This window comes from Lissotriton helveticus, chromosome 2_2, assembly GCF_964261635.1.
Source record: "Lissotriton helveticus chromosome 2_2, aLisHel1.1, whole genome shotgun sequence".
In the NCBI taxonomy this organism is placed as follows: domain Eukaryota; kingdom Metazoa; phylum Chordata; class Amphibia; order Caudata; family Salamandridae; genus Lissotriton; species Lissotriton helveticus.
This window is the reverse complement of record NC_136060.1, coordinates 369,178,291-369,198,827: the sequence shown is the minus strand read 5'-3', so window position 1 is coordinate 369,198,827 and position 20,537 is coordinate 369,178,291. Positions and strand designations below refer to the sequence as shown.

At 45.5% G+C, this 20,537-nt stretch overlaps 1 protein-coding gene across 1 annotated transcript in view; it reads left to right on the top strand.

The window, feature by feature from the left end:
- The window catches only part of HGFAC (HGF activator), a 751,326-nt gene extending 732,020 nt beyond the window's left edge, over positions 1 to 19,306 (top strand). The window contains exon 14 of the mRNA XM_078678540.1: positions 18,901 to 19,306. Coding sequence (XP_078534666.1) covers positions 18,901 to 19,071 — 171 coding nt within the window. The 3' untranslated portion in view covers positions 19,072 to 19,306. The remainder of the gene's footprint in view (positions 1 to 18,900) is intronic.
- The last annotated feature ends 1,231 nt before the right edge of the window (positions 19,307 to 20,537 follow it).

Here is a 20,537-nt window from a genome sequence, read left to right as displayed (position 1 = left end):
CGCCGCCTGCCGTGTGCCTCCTCCGTCCGCCCCCTCTGTCCGCCTCCTCGTCTCCCCGTTAGGGGGCCACTCGACACCGCCGTAGCGCCACGGCCCCGTGCTGTGCAAATCCGGGGGGGGGCTCGCAGAAACCCACCGCTCTTCACCTCCGTGCACCTGCGGGTGGGTCCCGAATATGCGCTCCTGGTGCTCGACCGCTGGCCGCCGCCACTCACTGGTCACCTCGACTCCCTCTTCCTCCACGGGGCCGGTGGCGGCAGGTCCGCAGCAGCCCCCGATGAGGAACCTCAGGGGGCCTCGCGCTGTATCGCGCGGGCCAGATCCGCCACCAAAGCACCGGACTGCGGTGAGCCGCGGCCCGCCCGGGATGCGTCAATGTCGGGCACACAGCACCGCCCACCTCGGCCTCGCTCTCACCACTCCAGTCTTCACAGGCCCCGCCAGGCCGCACCCGGTCAGCCCGAACTCGGCGTCCCCCAGGCGCCGCCGTTGTCCGCTCCGGGCCCCGCCGACAGTTGGCACACAGGCGCAGTAATCACGCCACACGGGAGTCCAAACCAGGGCAGGGAGGTGCTAATTGGAGCGCTATAAATAAAGGCGGCCGGCGGCGGGAGCTCCGAGAAGCACGTCCGCTCACACCGCCATCTTGGCCACGCCCCCACCACCCTCTTTTTAATCAGGTTGGAAGACTCGCTGACTACAACAATTTTGTGGAGTACTTCCATACCCTGTTTTAATATTCACTCTGAGCATTCACCTGCACCACATTCATCTCCACACCTAGGCCCCTCACCCCCACGGCACCCAACAGCACTTTGGAATAAAAGATTTCCGACCAAGAGCCCCTCATTGGAAGCCCGTGAGGTACTGCAGCGTCGACCTGATGAGGCGCACGCCCTATGATGAAGCATGACACCCTGCTGGGTGTGTGAGGGCCTGAATTCCAACAGGAGGAATCCCTGTAACTCTCAGGACTAAAAGACCACCTAGTCCCTCTGTCCTCTCTCTCCTCTCTCTCCTCCGATATTAGTAACTGCATACCTTCTTGTATTGATCATTATAGGGGCGTGTATGCTGGACCTTAAAAAGCCCCCAGTCCCTCTTTTTTGGGTTTTCACATACAAATATTAGAAGGTCATCCTTAAAATACGGGAGCCCTTTCATGTTTCCAAACATTTTTATCATTAGTCTTAGGAACATTGAGGCAACAGAGCAAAGACCAAAGGGCAAGCGGTTGAAGCTATAGGTACCAAAAGGCGTGATAAATTAAGTGAAATCCTTGCCTCGATCTATGAGTCTGACCTGATGATAAGCCAAGGTTAAATCTAATGTAGTGGACCATCTTGCTCTTGAAAGAGCACCCACCATTTCAGTTATATTTTGAGAGAGAATTCATGTTCAACCACCCTCCTATTAAATTCTCTCAAGTCAATGCAAAGCCTAATAGAATTAATGGACTTGTTGGCCACAACAAATGGAGCCAACCAGTCTGTTATCTCAACTTGCTCAATGACAACTTCACCACAGAGCCTATTTAATTATATTTAACAGCTTCCCTAACACCATAAAGAATATTCCTTGCAGGAAAAAGGGAGAACATCCACTTTAAGCTTTATATCATGCATATAATGCTTCAAACATCCAATGTTTCTAGAAAAAAACCAGAGGGGAACTCTGTTACAAGGTCTATCTGGAACTAGTTGACACAGTTAACTTGGACTTGAAGATTTTCATTGAAATTCAGCGTAATGCCTAGTAATTCTTGATGGGATGCAGTACAGTAACACCAACTACATGGACATAAACTTTACCATCTGCTTTATTACCTTGAAAGTTTAAATGTTCTTCAAAATAGCTAACTAAGATGTCTTGTTCTAATAACTCAAAATTTCCTTTAAAGTTTTTATCAAACATCACATCATCTGTTAAGTTTAAATGTGCACCAGAAAACATCAACATTTTTATGCCAATGTCTTTCATCATTACCACATCAATGGGATGACGACCATCTTCATTGACCCTATTAATGCTATCTGAAATTTGTAAAAGGAATGGTTCATTAACTGTGCCTACTGAATTGACTTTATCTTAGTTTTTTTGTCCTTTTATTACTTTTGGGACTAGGTCCACTTTTTTAGCACTTCCCATAATGTCCCTGTTAGACACGGCATCCTTGGCATGATTTCCTCCTAACTTTTTGCCTTCGGACCTCCTGTTTTAACTGACTTTTTTTTATTGGCCTTAGGACTCAGGGCACTTTACCACTGCTAACCAGTGCTAAAGTGCTTGTGCTCTCCCCTTAAAACATGGTAACCTTGGCTTATACCCACATATTTAATTTACTTTTATGTCCCTAGTAAAGTGGCACTACATGTGCCCAGGGCCGGTACATCAAATGCTAACAGTGAGCCTGCAGCACTGGTTGTGGCATCCATTTAGCAAGCTGACTCTCTGCAGCCGATGGATGAGTATGCCGTGTAAAACAGCGTATACTACCACGAATCACTTGACTAAAGGATTTTGTGCCAACTCGGTCCAGGTGACTCACGAGTGCTTGGAATTCAGGACTGTCATGCCCTCTAAACCTGTATTGAGAAAGACCCGCCGCGACCTCAGACACTGGCGCACCTAAGGGTCGAAATGTCGACATTTCTTCATAGGCCATACAATTCCAGGATCCTAGTACACTGAAAGCAATAAATAGGATACTGTAAAGTCATACTAATGGATGGCCTTTATGAAATTAAAAACCCTGTATATATCTGTATTGATTGTTTATATTGAAATTCATCAGTATTGTACATATTGTTCTTGTCACGTGATCACTATTAACTATTGTCACTTTTTGCACTTTTTTTCAATATATTGACAGTTATTTGTAAATTGTCTTGAATTAATTCTGATAAATATAAAAATACAACAAATCATACACAGGCTTTCTTGCCATTCATTGTAAGAACCTGAATTGTGTGTTTGTCAGAAGGAGGTGTCTGTATTGCATGTAACAGCATTTGTAAATCATTTGTGTTGTCACCCGACAGAACCACTTTATATTTAATCATTAACTACCCAGGTTCTGAGGGACACAGGGTCAACCCCGTCTTTTCATATAAACAGTGAGCCTGCAGCACTGGTTGTGGCATCCATTTAAGAAGCGCTTTAAACCTTTTTTGGTCCTGCCACTGCATAGCTTGTGTGTGCAGTTTTAACTTCCATTTCAACCTGGAAAATAAACCTTTTGTCAGGCCAAACTTTACTTTTTTAATATATATATGTCACCCCTAAGTTAGGCCCAGGAAAGCCACAAGGGCAGGGTGCCGAGTATTTAAGAAATTGGACATATACTTTTAAGTTTTACATGTTCTGGTTGTGAAAAACTCTTAAATGTGTTTTTTCACTACTGCACGGCCTATCTCTACCATAGGATAACATTAGAGTTGCCTTATTACATTTCATATGTGTCATTTCCAAATGGGAAGAGATAACCAATTAATGTTTGGTGTCTCTGGAATCACAATTCACAATCCTAACTTATGTTTAAATTGTATTTCTGAAAATGACACTTTTAGAAAGTTGAATTTTTTTTTGCCTTAGCTATTTGCTGCCTGCAACCTGTCTCTGGGTCACTTGACTGGGTATGGGTGACAGTTGGGCTTTATGTATTCCTCCTAGACAGCCACACACAATGGGAGCTTAGTTGTGACTTAATGGGCCATCACTGGCACAATATGGGGAGGGGCTGGGCACATCCTCCCTTACACTTGAATAGGCTGTGACCAGCATCCACAGAAGGAGATGCATACCCTGTGGAGTTAGTCTAGAGCCAGGTCCAGGAAGGCAGAGGATCTGTGCACTTTAAAGGCATGCCCCTAGAAGCTTCTCCCCACTTCAAATATAGGAACACAAATGGGGTTTGATCCTGTAGGCCTAATATGCGGGGAGAGGTCAGATCAAAACACAAGAATTCTCAAGGACCCCCCACACAGCCATTACTCAATATTAATTCAAGAAAGACTACGCGCACAACAATCTCATCTGTTTGAGTATTTATCTCATTTCACATATATTTTTTTTAAAGTTGTCATTTTTATGATAATTACATATATCTGGTACAATCAAAATACAACTGTTAGATTTGGGGGTCTCTAGTTGGCACAGGTAGGTACTTGTGACAAATAGGGACCCTTGCCTCTAGTCAGGGTAAGGGGGTACACTCCTAAAATAACCCCTGCTCACCCCCTTGGTAGCTTGGCACGAGCAGTAAGGCTTATCTCAGAGGCAGTGTGTAAAGCATGTGTGACCACATACAGTAACCCAGTGACAACACTACAGATGGACACCACACAGTTGTATATAAAAAATAAGAATTCTTTATGTAGACTTAACACAAGACCAAAAACGACAAAAATCCACAATACTATACTTTAAAAAAATGATAGTTTTAGCTTAGTTCAGTTCAGTTCTTAAGATGCGACACTTTGTTTCAATGTACCTTACCATGCGTTGCGTGTCCACAACAAGCAATGTTGCAGCGATGGAAATGCGACAAAGTTCCTGTGCAAAGAAAAAAAGACGTGAAGATCTTCAAGATGTGGCACGCTTCTCTGATGATGCGAGAAGTCTTGGTTTGATGTGTCAACTGCAGAGGCGACACCCTTGTTCAGCGATGTGACGGCAACAGCTTCGGCTGCGACCCTCTTCTCTGATGTTTGCTTGAAGCTTCCGCACAATGCGACAACTACAGCGGCGACATACAAAATGCGACCTCAACAGCCCCGACGATGGAACGCTTCTCCGGGGAGCTGTCCTTCTGCGGTACAATACGACAGCTACAGCGGTGACATCCACGATGCGATGGCAGCAGCAGCAACAGCGACACGCTTCTTCCTCGTTGCGAGACACTTCTCTCGATGCGGTGCAATATGACAGCTACAGTGACAACACCCTTATTCAGAGATGCAACGGTATTAGCAGCGACGGAGACACGCTTCCTCTTCACTGCGAGATGCTTCTCTCGATGCAGTTCAATACGACAGCCACAGCGGCGACACCCTTGTTCAGAGATGCGACAGCAGCAGCAGCGACTGCGACACGCTTCTTCCTAGTTGAGTCGCGCTTCCAGCTCCTTGCGACACGCAGTCCCTCAGAAGGCCCCAAAACAGCAGCAGGCACTTCCATAGATCTCTGGGAAGCTGGGGGTGAAGTCTGTTGTCCCAGAGACTTCAGCAGGAGACAAGCTCTATTCCAAGCCCTCGGAGATCCTTACGGGTTGAAAATAAAGTACATAAAGTTCCTTTCTCCTTCCTTTGGTAGTCAGGCAACCACTGCAGGCCAATCCCCCAAGCAGCACTTCAGCTTAGGGATAGTCTCTCCTCAGTTTCTTCAGGTTCCTCTCCTCAGCAAAGGTTTCTTCTTGTTTGTCCAAAGTAATCTAATTTCTTGGGATCAGGGTCCCAATATTTACACCCCAAAATCCTTTGTCCTCTGAGGGCAGAGGGGCCTTTGCCTAGTCCAAACCAGTTCTGGTCAGTCCTGGAGCACTTTGTTGACATGACTCCTTCTTTCCTTTCACAGCGCAGGGCAGAGACATCAGCCGCACCACAGGAGGTGGAGCCAGCACTGTGGGGGGCAGGCACAGTCTTAGTCAGGTCCCAGGTGCAACTCCTCCCTCCCATCTAGATGCAGATCTCTCTATTCACCACTGGGCGGACTCACCCTGTCTCCTGGAATCCCCCAGCCCTGTCACTCAAATTCCAGACAAGGAATACACAACCTAGCAGAGGCAGGCTTGGATAGTTATACAAGAAAATACCTACTTTCTCAACGTGGTATTTTCAAACACAGAATGTTAAAATCAACTTCACTAAAATATGTATTTTATCATTCTGAGTTCAGGCATACTAAACTCGAATTTCTACCATGTTCCCTGAGTCCGTTAGGATTATAAAATGTAATAATCTAACTGCCCATTCTGACCTATGGGGAACAGGTAGCCTTGTAGTAGTGAAAAACGGCTGTAATTCACTATTGGGACATGCCACACACATCAGGGCGTGTCCTACCTTATACTTACATTGCACCCTGCCCTTGGGCCTACCATAGGGGTATCTGACATGAAGAAAAGGGAAGGTTTAGGGACTGGCAAGTGGGTGAACTTGCCCAGTCAGCATGACAGTACCAGACTGCACACAGGCTCTGCAATGGTAGACCTTAGACATTTTACAAGGCTGCTTCGGTGGGTGGCACAACCAGTGCTGCAAGCCCACCAGCAGCATTTGGATTTACAAGCCCTGGGCACCCTCAGTGCACTATACTAGGGTCTGACAAGAAAACCAAACAAGCCAATCATGGAATCACTAATTCATACATTAATTTATAATAGGGAGAGCATATGCACTTTAGCACTGATCAGCAGTAATAAAGTGCCCAGAGTCATAAAACCAACGAAAACAGGTCAGACAAAATATAGGAGGAAGGCAAAAAGTTCAGTGATGACCCTGAAAAAAGGGCCAAGTCCAGCAACTACTATAAACAAACTACATCAAAAATTATCAAAACAAATCACAACACAATATAACACAAAACATGGAAATGAATGATTCAAAGATACATTATCTGCTGAACAAACAGGAGTTGTAGCCTAGAGTGCACCAAGAATCAAAAGAATACCTTAAATTAAATTAAAATCAAAATCATTAATCATATTACCATTGATGGGAATACGTTCCTAGTTCAGTAAGTCCTGCATATATAGCCAGTAGTCCTCTGTAAAACAGCATAATGTCCATAAGACTACATACATACTCTAAGACCCCTACCAAAACATTATACAATTGGCATCCCGTAATCTAATCAAAAATATCTTACTTAATTGCTAATAGGTTCGCATGAGGTTCTTGGTAATTCAAGTTTCATATCCCAAGTACAAAAACATAGTATCCACGTATGGCGCCGGATTCTTGGTGCACTAGGGTGATAAAATATTCAAAGGGATGTGAGGCCTATATTTGCTATACCCTTTTTTACACTCACTGGTGGTGTGGTGGGTCTTTCTGATCCTTCTTCTAGACTTGACTCCAGATGTTGAAATACACTTTACAATCATTTAAACAAAGGTGTAGTAATGTTATATTGGTTTGGTTGCATCCCTGAGGAAGTCATGTGTGCACAAATGAGTGCATGAGGAAACATGTGTTGACTGCACTTTTGGGACCGGCTGAATTCTGGGAACACTGTATTATATGACTGTACTTTTGGATTACTCAACTATATGAGTGAAATACTATTCTTATTGGAATTGCTAAGGATTAACCTTGTTTGATGTGTCTACACCTCTTCTTGGATAAACTCAAGGAAAGACTACTTGAAGAAGGATTTATGTTGGGATTTGGAGCACTTTTCAATATTTACACTGGTTGAAATTTGGAACACTTGTCAATATTTACACTGGATTAGCAGAAAGAGATTTTTATGTGTAATGTAATTACAATATTTGAGAAAATTGAAAAATTGGAGAACGAATTACAGAATATTTTGGTTGTTGAACTGTTATCTAGGCTGTGTCTAATTTGATTTACTTTTGTGTTTAAGGATTACATTTCCATACAATAGTTTTGTAATATACTTACTTTGAGTGTGCTCTGGGAGGAATTGTGTCTTAACTCACTCCAATGATTGTCTTTCCCCTTGTGTATAACATGGGATTATATAGTCAGTAATATGTTCCCAAACTCAATGGTGTCCAAATAAAGTTTACGTTTCTTTTTAGAGTGAATAGATTCTTGGTAGAATCCTAAACAATAATTTAATGCTTGAGGTGGTCCTTCCAATTAATCCCCATAGAAAAGTGCCAACGCGTTTCGACCTCAAAAACTGTAGGTGTATGTACAAGTCAGTGAGGAGGTCATCATTAGGACAAAGAAAAAAACTCATCCAGTCAAAGCTAAACGGTGCGAATGCACACATCATGTGTACGACCGAAGGGTGGCCTTCTCGTGTTAGCAATAGCCCGAGGGAAGTTTTTTGTTTGTTATCAGCCATCCTTTTGAATTGTAACCTGGACCCACTTCCATCAATGGTCCCCGTCCTACTTCAATTCAATTGCGCAACCCCCCCCCCAATTCAAAGGCACAAAAGTGTATACAAGGACCTCAGACATCAACTCTTCAATACACTTCTGGAACATTGGATACTCTGCCAGGAAGAAGGAATGTTGTGCTGCTACAAGTACTGCCACTCTGCTGGACTGCTGCTGTAAAGGAACTAATGCCCTGCTGTGCTGACCTGCTGCCTGATGTCTTCTTGCATAGGGAGGAAGACATGGACCTGTAACTTCATCTTGAACCTAGGACCCTGAAGTTACTCAAAGGGCTAGTCTGCTAGCCTCATGATTAGAGCCTCAGGGACTTAAAAGGTGCCCCAACCAGCTCCTGGACCCAGCAGCAGCGAGTTACTGACCCCCCTTGGGGAGCCGCTCAGGTCCTGGACCCTTAGTGTGACTCACAGGCTCTTTAAATCAAGCATTTAGGCTCTTTGTGACCGCGAATGTGTCAGTTCGCACAAACAGCACAACGAAATCCAGCGCGAGCCACTGCCTTCAAGCAGCAGGCATCAATTGCCCGTGGAAAATCACCGACATGAAGCACTAGCCCACCCTTCCGCAACGCCCGCCCTGCTCTTCACACAATGCCAACTACCATCCGCCACACTTCCCTTGCTTCTCGCGACCCTCTCCAACACAAACTAGACTCTTGGCAAAAAACTGGAGAAGGGAAACCTTCAGCTGGTCTAATCTGTGACTGTATCTGACCCGCGCACGATCGCAGGCGGCCTGAAATTTAGATTTTGATCCAGTGCAACCTGATAGCTGCGGTTGGCGCTTTCTGCTTTTAGGCACTATATTGCAGTTTATTTTTTTTAAATGAATAACTCTGGTTCTTTTGATTAGATTTTTGTCATTTTAATCTTGTTTTATTTATGAAACTAGCAGCCCGTCCCGACGTTGTCCGGGTATGAATTGCTGCCGGCCAGTAGTATATTGTTTTGTAGGGTTTCGTTTTGATTTTTTTTTTTTTTTGTAAAACCGTTTTTATTGCAGAACCAAATCATACATACATCATACACTTATGAACACCTTGCATGGTCGTTATCAATGCTTATGTCTTGTTTGGGTAATTCGTATACACGGCCTATAAGCCCACAACCCGGGGGTCGGGCGGCGTCAAACAGTGAATCGCCCCTCCCAGCAACCCTTGAGCACCTTCAATTCCCCGTGCAAGGATTTCTTCAGTCTGCTTTTACATTTTCCACCCCTCCACTCCCCCAAACCCCTCCTCACCCCCAACTTTTTAACTCCCTAGACTCCCCCCCACTCATCTCCCAGTGCCTACGCCTACGCCTGGACTCGCTGTCAGTGTGTGTATATGAGCCCTGTCAGGAGTGATTTGATATGCACAAAGTAAGTGCACCTGGTGTGTCAGTGGGATCTTCAGTTCCAGAGCTGGAATGACCTTCCTCCTCCCCCCGCGTGCTATCCCGTAGTGCTTGCACTAGCGCCTCCCATGCTGCTGCCGCTTCCAGTGCCCTATCGTCAGATTTGCGGCGAGCCAGTTGATATCTGAGCGTACTTTCGCTCGCCGCCCATTTGAGACATTCATTAAACCATTGTTTGTGCGTGGGACCCTGTTTTGATTTCCAATCTCTAGTTATTTCCCTCTTAGCCAGTATCAGTCCCATATCTATAAACTTGCTTGTGATCCTATTCTTGGGTGTGTGCGGAAACCAATGCAGCACTCCTACCGCCATAGTGTATTGTAGTTCTCTGTCCGTTGCGCTGTTCAAAGTCTCGCATAGGGTTTCGTTTTGATAGCATTTCTTATCTGTGACAGGCCTGTGAAAAGCTCGGATTCACAGTTCACTGCTGATGCACTTAAGAGTGCGCGTTCAGTAGTGTGTGAACTCGAGTTTCCCTACTTTATTTTTCCTTGCAATATTATATAGCGCGAACTCGACAACATGGCATGAGCAAAATTTACATTACAGAAGAACACATTTATTTGTGGTAGGCACGGGAGACAAAGCGATTTGCCTGGAATCACAGGATGTTGAGCTGATGCCGAGATTCGAACGTAGCTCCCCAGCTCTAAAGTTCGCAATTCTAGAACTTGTGGCGGGACGGTGTTTCTAAAAGTGTATGTCGGTGCTGGCCATCAATGAGAGAGACCTGTGCATTTTGCAAATCGTGGTGAAAAAATATGAGTATGTTGCTGGAGATGTGGGCCGCTGTGCCACCAATGTTCTTACAGGGGGAGGGTAAACACTCATTCCGCAACTTTCTTTCCGCATACCATCACTCCGCATACTTTCATTACGAAAGTACCATGACTCCGCAATGCCATTATAACGAATGGCATTACATTTCATATGCTTTTACCACGCATACATTTACAACGAAATTCGTTGTAAATGCAGGAATGGTAAAAGCATGTTTTTTTAATGTTTGGATAAGGTAAGTATGGGTATAGGGGTATATGTTTTGGGGTACTGAGGTATATGTTTTGGGGTGTTTGGGTATTTTAAGGGTTCAGATATAGTTTTGGGTTATGGGGTACAGGGGTAGTTTTAGGGTTTAGGGATAGGTATGGGTTTTGGGGTACAGGGGTATTTTCAGGGGTTCAGGGCTAGGTTTGGGTTTTGGGGTATAGGGGTATTTTTAGGGTTCAGGGGTAGGTTTGGGTTTTGGGGTACAGGGGTGTTTTAAGGGTTCAGGGCTAGGTTTGGGTTTTGGGGTACAGGGGTATTTTTAGGGTTCAGGGCTAGGTTTGGGTTTTGGGGTACAGGGGTATTTTAGGGTTCAGGGGTAGGTTTGGGTTTTGGGGTACAGGGTTATTTTTATGGTTCAGGACTAGGTTTGGGTTTTGGGGTACAGGGGTATTTTTAGGGTTCAGGGGTAGGTTTGGGTTTTGGGGTAAAGGGGTATTTTAAGGGTTCAGGGCTAGGTTTGCGTTTTGGGGTACAGGGTTATTTTAGGGTTCAGGGGTAGGTTTGGGTTTTGGGGTACAGGGGTATTTTTAGGGTTCAGGGGTAGGTTTGGGTTTTGGGGTACAGGGGTATTTTTAGGGTTCAGGGGTAGGTTTGGGATTTGAGGTACAGGGGTATTTATAGGGTTCAGGGATAGGTTTGGGTTTTGGGGTACAGGGTATATTTATAGGGTTAAGATGGGTTAGTGTTTAAGGGTGTTGGGGTATTTTAAGGAGTAAGGGTGGGTTATGATTATGGGGTGCAGGGGTATTTAAAGGGAGCAGGGTGGACACCCGAAGCTGGTATGTACAGAACCTGGGAAGAAAAAACAATGAAATACTGGGCACAACGCTCGCTTTTTTTCCGTAATCCCGCGCCCCGCACACGCCCACGCCCCCAGCACACGCCCACAGCACACGATATGAGACATGGCATGAAGGGCGGAACGTACCACACGCCCCCAGCGTTTGTCACGCCCCCAGCACACGCCCACAGCAAGGGACTACTTTGCTGGCAGGGTTCTTTTACCTTTTAAATATAACGGTGGGCGTCTGCATAGCCTATTTCCTTCTGCTGCAACTGCCCTTTCAAACGCTGTATTGGGTGTTGTGATTGGTGCTGTGGTTCCTGAGATTACCCGCCTCAAAGGTTTGGGCTCTCACTTTATTATATTAGTATAGATTAGGCTCTGTTTTTAAAAAAGAGATCTTTTTTGTAGTGTTTTCACTCTTTTACTGTTTCAAGTGTTGCACAAATACTTTACACATTGCCTCTATGTTAAGCCTGACTGCTCTGTGCCAAGCAACCAGAGGGGTGAGCACAGGCCAATGTGGGGTTTGCTTGTGCCTTACCCCAACTTGGATTGTGGTTGCTGCTTGATCAGGATTTACACCCCTGTCAGCCACTAATCCAATTTCTAGCGGCAGTGTTTTGACAACGGCGCGGTCCCCTGCAGGCTGTTGTATGCAGAGGCGGCATAAGGTTGAGAGTTCCCTGCATTCTCCCCGAACTCTCGAGGACATCTCCAACGGACTACACCCCCCACGGTGCATCGCTTCGCACTCACTTGGTCAGACGCAGTGGGAGGCGCTCTGAACGCGTGCAAAAGTGATGTAATTGGTCCATCTGTGTGGGCGGCAGTATTTTGACAATGGCACGGTCCTCTGCGTGCTGTTGTATGCAGAGGCGGCGTGAGGTTGAGAGTTCCGTACCTTCTCCCTGAACTCTCGAGGACATCTCCAACGGACTACACTCCCACGGTGCATCGCTTCACACTCACCTGGTCAGACGCGGTGGGAGGAGCTCTGAATGTGCACAAAAGCGCTGTAATTGTTCCATCTGTGTGGGCGGCAGTATTTTGACAACGGCGCGGTCCCCTGCGGGCTGTTGTATGCAGAGGCGGCGTGAGGTTGTGAGTTCCATGCCTTCTCCCTGAACTCTCAAGGACATCTCCAATGGACTACACCCCCCACGGTGCATTGCTTCGCACTCACCTGGTCAGACGCGGTGGGAGGCGCTCTGAACGCACACATAAGTCACTCCTCTCATACAGCGGCGTGGGAAGCGGCGCAGGACTAAGCCCGGGACCAAGGGCGGGCCTGTTTGTGCCTGTTCGTGATGGGCAGTGACTGGTCTGGGCCATACTACGCCGGTATTTAATATTTTATTCAGTCAAAGCTAGGTTTTAATGTTAGCAGTCTATCCAGGTAATTGTCTTTGTGATTCGAGGGCGTTACCACCTCCAAGCGAACAGGTCAACTTGTTTCTTCACTTTGTATGTTAAACTTTATTGTCCTGTTACGTTGAAGGTTGAAGGTATAAGACACTGATAAGTAGTAATATGGGTAAATCCAATCCCCCAAGTTCTCGACCACTGACACGGCAAAAAACAGCTTTAGCAGCTCCCATCCCCAGTGAGACGGCAATTGATAAAATGCTTCAAAAAGCTATTGGGGAGGTTTCATCTGCTTTAGGCAATAAAGAAAGACGACTTTCTCTTACACCTGCTATGCCTTCCCCGTCGCTACCTGGGAAGGCATCTTCACTTTTTCCCAACTCGCCTGGTTCCACGTTAGAGACTCCTGTAGATGAACTCCCATGCGCCCAGATTGCATCAGACGTTTGTTCTCCCACTAACTCCGCACCCCCTTTAGTTTCCAAGGTGACTAAAAAGGCACCCACGTGTCGTTCCAGACATAGGAATCCAAAACCACTTAAAAAACCTGTTACGGTGATTACATCCACCCTAGATACTTCCCAGGTTGAGTTAGGCCCTGCCAACGTCACTTTCGCCCCCCCCCGGTATGGGCCACTCACTTACTAATAGACTTCCAAACACAAATGGAGCAGCTTATCAAATCTCATTTTAAAACCTTGATGAGCAGAATTGATAAAGTTGTTTCAATGATAAATAACATGGGTGGAGGAGGGGGACTGTTACCCGTCCTTACTGGGAGTAATACCGAGAAGGTGGATCAAGGTAATATTAACCAGGCAAACCAAGGTCTATCCATAGATAATGGCCCCCGGTGCAATAATCTGCCACCTGGATTGGAACTGGTGAATACGCCCAAACGCACTTTTAATACCATTCCTTCCGGTTCTGCTATTCCCCTCATGGCGTCTCCAGATATAGCCACCCTGGTACCCAGAGTCCCAAATTTAACCTCACAAGGTAATAGCAGGAATCAGTCAGACCTGGTTTTGGCCCCTCACAAGCCTGTCTCGAAATCTCCTAGTAAGGACGTCCAACAAATCTTACCTTGCCCTCAGCTACCTCCCGCGGCTTCGCCGTATGTGGTGATACTAACTGGAGTCCCATTGCTGTCAGGTGATCGAGATGAGACATTCCCGGAGCTAAAGAATAAAATCACCTTCTGGTTGAATAAAACAGACCCTTAAGGGTTATGGGCCAGGGTGAAATCATATTCGCTAGAAGAGTCACCTCGCTGGGGACCAAACCTAAGGATATTGGAGGGGATTGTGTGATTGTTAATTTCAGGGACCCTGGAGTGGTCAAACACATTCTCGATTGGGGTGGTCCTAGACCTTTGGGTACAATCATCCCACTCCCTCTGGGGTACTTTTATTCACGGGAAATAGTCCCTGGCGGGTTTGGACCAACTTACACACACCCAGGTGTTCAGGCGGTAGAATACAATCTACCTGTAGCCAATAGATTTAATGCCTTGAATTATGTAGATTGACTACACCATCCACCAAGGCTCACTGAAACAGATTTTAATGCAGCTGGGTGTCTCGTGGAGGAGTGCCAGAGAGTTGAGGGAGGGCCTCGCCACTTGAACCCAGGGGTACAGGAAGATGGAATACCAATGATCCCCCCCTAGTACAATGGTAAGCCCCCCAGGAGATGGATCGCTGTCGGATATTCTGGCAGGAACCTCCCCTTCTACTCCTTTAAGGGCAGAAACCCATGGTACTTTGATTGGGTCGTGGAATCTTGCGGGTATTGGTTCTAAGCTAGCCCATCCAGAATGGGGAGAGTTGTTGGATCAGTACGACCTGTGCCTGTTCCAAGAAACATGGATGTTGACTGCCCCCATAAGGGTGGGTTTTGCAACATTTTATATACCTGCGGTACAGGGACCTAGAGGGAGACCCTCAGGAGGACTATGCATTTGGGTAGCTACGCACCTGGGTTGCACAGGGAAGGTGATAGAATCCCACTCTCCAGACATTCTTTGTATTGTTCTTAAATATCTGGATGGTACGAGTGTGGCGGTTTTTAATGTGTATTTGCGATCCACTCCCTATACGGTGGGCTCCTCTACGTTAAATGCTTCAGATGAGCTCCTTACACTATTTCCCCCACCGATACATAGAATTATGGGTGGCGATTTTAATTGTCATTTTGAACCCCTGGCCGGGATTCCTCCTGTAACTCAAGATGAGGATTCTACCTGGCTCATTCAGGAATGTTCCATGTACCCGGCAAAGCGATGGACGCCAATCGCTCTACAGATTAACAAGCTCCTACTAACTCACTCCCTTAGAGCTTGTAATGGTAGACTCCTTCCCGATGTCCCAGGTAAGATTACCTACAATAGAATAGGGAAAGGCACAACCATTGACTATATTATGGTCAATGTAGAATGTTGGTCTCAAATTAGGGCCTTCAGCGTTATCCCAAGGGTTGACAGCGATCATAACCTTCTGTCATTAGAATAAAAAAATACGTTGGGTTACCGATATAGACCGGGCGAGCTGGAGACCCACGTAGATACGAATTTAATTATAGCTGCGGGTGGCAGGCGCATAAAATGGGCGAAGTTTGTGCTAGCCCCTGATAAAATAGCTGACCTATACCAACATGTTGCCCGCTCCCTAGTGGAGGCTTTTGAACTCCCGGTCGATAACTTTGATTCCTCCTATTTTTACGCGCTTGGGATCATCCACTCTAATTTATCCACTACTTTGGCCCCCTACTTTTACACCACAGTCAATAAGAGGCCCCGGACAAAAAAACACGCCCAATGGTATACCAAATCCTGTAGGTTGGCCAAATGTGCACTTGTTAGGGAAGTCAAAACCGGAACTGCCGAGAGCATTAGAGCAGCGAGACATTCCTACAAGAGCACAATTGCTGACTCTAAGTCAGAATGGGAGGTTTTAAGGTGGGCAAACATAAAGGAAGCCTTGGACGGTCGTGATTACAGGGCCTTTTGCAATCTGAACGGGCTCAGTTGAGAGTCGTTCAGCATTAGTACCTAACCTGAGCGAAGAAGTTTGGATATCGCATTTTAAGTCCTTGTTTTCTCATAGCAATACCCAAACTGTTGTAGCCTCTCCTCCCCTATCGAAGGGAATACTCGTCTCTGGACCATTGGAGGCAAATGATTATGATTATACACCTTGTACTATGTTGGAAATCCAAGCTGCTCTTAGGAGCTTATCTTCCGGGAAGGCTCCGGGATTGGATAGAATCCCTGGAGACCTATTCTTGAGTGAGCAGAAGGTCTGGGTGCCTTATATCTGGATTTATTTTAATGCCATCCTTCACGGTATGGAAATCCCTCACACATGGTTGGGCGCAGAGATCATCCCCATTCACAAAAAGGCCTCCCCTCTTGATCCGGCTAATTACCGCCCTATTAGCCTGATTGACGTCTTGCAGAAACTGTTTGCCCGCCTTCTACTAATGAGGTTGCAGTGTTGGATTGATGAACACCACATTCTGGCCTCCCTCCAAGCGGGCTTTCGTGCTAAAGTCTCTACCACCGACCAACTGTTTAGACTTCAATTGGTATATTGGAAGACGGTAACAATGGGAGCTGGCAGCCTATATCTGATCTTTGTAGATCTTCGATCTGCCTTCGATTTCGTACAGAGGGAGAAGCTTTGGGCCATATTGTTAGAAATGGGTGCTCCAGAAAATCTGTGCCAATTATTTAAACGCTTACATCAAGGCACCTTTGCGAAGGTGAGGTTCGGGAAGAATGGGGAGCTCTCGGCCCCCTTCCCTGTGGAAAAGGGTGTTAGGCAGGGTCCGTGTTGGCCCCCACTCTTTTTTCCTTGTTTCTTAATGGTTTGATTAACCACCTTTTGGGTGCGAGGGATTTAGATTCTCCTAGCCTAGCCACACGCAAGAGACCGGCCCTGCTGTACGCTGATGATACGCTTTTGTTATCAAAATCTTCCATGGCTATCCAGCGAACTCTGGAGGTGTTCTGCTCTTTTTGCAAATCTAGAAATTTGGAGATCAATCTTTCCAAAACCAAATACATGGTCTTCCACGCGAAATCAACCAACTGCCCGCACCCCCATTTGGATGGTTCGGTGCTGGAAAGAGTATCCACGTTTGAGTACTTGGGGGTAACACTGAATGATAGGATGGAATGGGGGTCACACATGGCCAAGGCAAACCTGAAGTTGGCCCAAGCCTCTGGTGGAATACTAAAGGTATACAATGAGTGCTCATTTAAAAGCCTGGGACCACCAGTTGAAATCTACAAAGCCCAGGCGAGGGGTGGTGCGCTTTATGGAGTAGAGTTGTGGGGCCATGTCAGTCCTACCTCATTGTCCATCACTGAGAATAGCTTCATCAGGCACTTATTGAGGCTTCCTCAGAGCACTCTTCTGATTCCACTACGTTTAGACCTGGGTTTGGTCCCTATTCAGGATGTTATGGTCAATCGCCCCCTGCTGTATTGGAGGCGACTCTGGACTACTCCAGAGCTGTCTAGCTATAGAGAGGACTTGAGGGATCTACTGACTATAAGGGGAGTGGGGAAAATCCCCTGGCTAAAATTCGTGAAGCAGCTTTTTCACGTACTGCGTAGGACAGACATCTGGACTTCCCCCGAGCAAACATGCCCCTTAATCCCCAAAAGGGCTTTGGCCAATGCACTCAAACAATACCGCATGGATCGCCTAACACTTAACCCTGCTATGGGTAAATTGACCAATAGAATACTGGAGGTCAAGGATAACTACCATTTTGAGCAATTCTTGGATGACATCCAGCCCTTACTGGCGAAGAAACTACAGAGAAACCTTATGGACTGAGGTGGAGAACCCTGCAGACTTGGATTCTTCCAAGCCTCGACAGTGCAATTTAGACATGGAACACTCCCAGTTAGGGCAGTGACCAATAAGTGGTTGAATGCACCCCTTGCAGCTAGCACATGCCCAGGGTGCGAAGGTAGTGAGGAGACAGATCTGCACGTTCTGCTCTTCTGCCCTTTGTACTCTTAAGGCAAGAGGTAAATGGATTGTTCAATTATGCAAGAATATGGGTCCTAGGGACTTCAGGGATGTATTTAGAATCTTAAAGTACGATACTTCCCCTATGATTGTATTTGTGACCTCCAGATATCTTTTGTCTATGTGGTGCACCTGAAGAGCAATAATCAAAAATGCCAAATTATGAGATCTCTATTTCCGTGACTATTTTAACCCTTAATGAATTTTATAAAAAAGGAAGGGAGTGGATATGTTAAATTTTACTAGGATATTTTTATATTTTTAAATGCTGTATCTTAAAATCTTTCCTCGATTGTTTTGCACCATGAGTACACCATACTGTTTGTAAACTGGCTTGTTTTATTCTAAAAATTGTTTATATGTGCTTTTATGGCTTCCAGCCGATAATAAAGCTTTTTGACTGACAAAATATTTCTAGCAGTCCCTTTATCCAGAATCCAAATGAAGGTCTGCATTTCAAACGATGAATGATTAAGATGCTATTTATTTAAAGATAAGGACACCAACCTCCAACAACAGCTTTCTCTCCAGCTCTCCAATCAACAGCTCCCCAAGAGAACTTAAATTGTAGAAAATACACTCACAGAAGCAAAGCCAGATATCACCCAAGTCAGAAGGAACTTTTAAAAACAGAACCCCACTGATTACAGTGTAGAAATAGGAACTTTGGACTTATTATTTTTATGACCAGATGATAGCTAAAATATATAATTTATAGTTTCTGAATTACCACGAGATGCACCCAACTGAAAAACATCATATGGGGACATATCAATGGGATCCAATGGACAGTAGAGGGCTCCAATGTAGACAGTAAAACTCATAGAAGAAGATGCATACCGTATGTATAATCAGGAAGGGATAATGAAGAAGGATCTTGATGGAGCACCCAAAGAGGAGAGTACCAATCAGGCATTCAAGACCATCTGGTAGAGACAACAATAGACTCATTTAAAAAGTTGCACAGAATGTAGATGTAGATACAAGGGCAAGGGTCCTAGCACCAACAGTGAGGACTAAAATTATCATTCCAAAGAAACAGTGGCTCTGGTTCTGGAAACAAGGGCAAGAGACCTTAATGTGTTGTATACGAACCTTTAGCAAATTATATTAGTGTTTTCTGCTTAAAGTAAACATTTTTCTTTTCTCCTCACACAGGGAGACTCAGGAGGACCGCTGGCCTGTCAGGATGGAAAGGTGTCGTACCTGTACGGAATCATCAGCTGGGGAGATGGATGTGGCCTGAAGCCTGGCGTTTATACCAAAGTGTCTACGTTTGTGGACTGGATTCACTCTAAAACCAATACCAAAAAACCAGTACACAACTAGCAATACCCCAGGAGGGGCTGCTGAGGAAATTAAAAGTACTCTGCATTAGTTATCTTAAAATGTACTTGATCTGTACCACCCTCTCTGGCTATATGAAGACAGTCATTTCCAAGTGTGAAAATATTTAATAACCACTGTGTTTATTTTATAAAAATGAACAGGCACGTTAAAATAAACTCAGGTCAATTGTGCATTCTCTTACAGGTAATGTGTATTAAATGCCATGCTAACTCTCTATTTACTGTTGGTGGATGTGTCGGGAATTAAGGAAATCCTGACTGGTTTCATATGCTCTTGCCCTTCTAGTACTCTGTGAAGAATTCCCTTCTTTGGCCATAAAGAGCTTGGAAATGGAAAGAAATATGGTGGTTTGGGTCCCACTTTGATACTCGTTTTGCAGGCAGGAAATGTGGATCCACTGTCCACAGTTTCATAGCTGATTTGGGTTGGTTTTCTTTCAAATTTCCTTTTCTGACTTTGCTAAGACAGTCTTTTTGCAAGTTGATGGTTATCACAGCAGGTATCAATGATGTTAGCTCCAAGCAGGAGTATCCATAGCATTTCTGAGATAGTAATCGGACAGACAAAAGGGCATGGACTGTCTAGAAACGTCCTCACCTTGCACAACAGACACTGAAGTCTCACCCCACACTAATGATTCATCAAATGTAGCATTCCAGTATTCCTCTCCTAAGTAAGCATCAATGAAACTTGAAGGGTAGCCCTGGCTCCATCTGTACTTACGTCAGTGCCTACATCTCTGCCCACAAGCCACAGGAATGCTGTCAATACACTTCCACTGTCCAGGGGAAGCTGTATCCACCCTCCTTATGCCATGCTATACTAGGAGACAAAATGAATCGCATTGGTCCCAGAGCCTCACCACACATAGCCCAACTACCACATGTGTTGCAAGCCCACAGCACATGCATGTACTCAACAATAACACAGAACTTCAGCACAAGGATCTGGAACTCACATAAAAGCAGAACTTTACAAAAGAGGGCTCAGTAGACCTTTGACACAGAAAAAAGATCTAGTAATATTGATGATTCACGAAATATTGCCACACTGCCACCCCTGTTTTATGCAATTACCCCACACCAATATGCTTGATGGTATACACCCGTTACAACGGATCTTTTACTCCGCAGACCCATTACAACGCGACCATTACTCCGCATACCATTACAACGCATTGCGCTGGGGGGCGCTCTAGGATAGGGGATAAGTATAATTTACTATCCAACACCTTCCCTAGGGTCCACGGGGACTGGAGTTAGAATAGTAAATTATACTTACCACTATCCAGCGCCCCAAGGCGCTATGCGTTGTAACGGTATGCAGAGTAAAAGTCGCGTTGTAATGGTCTGCGGAGTAAAAGTATGCGTTATAACGTCATACATCCATGCTTGATGTGCCCCTCCTCGACACAGAGGAAGATCTGGGTCTTGGTACCATGGACA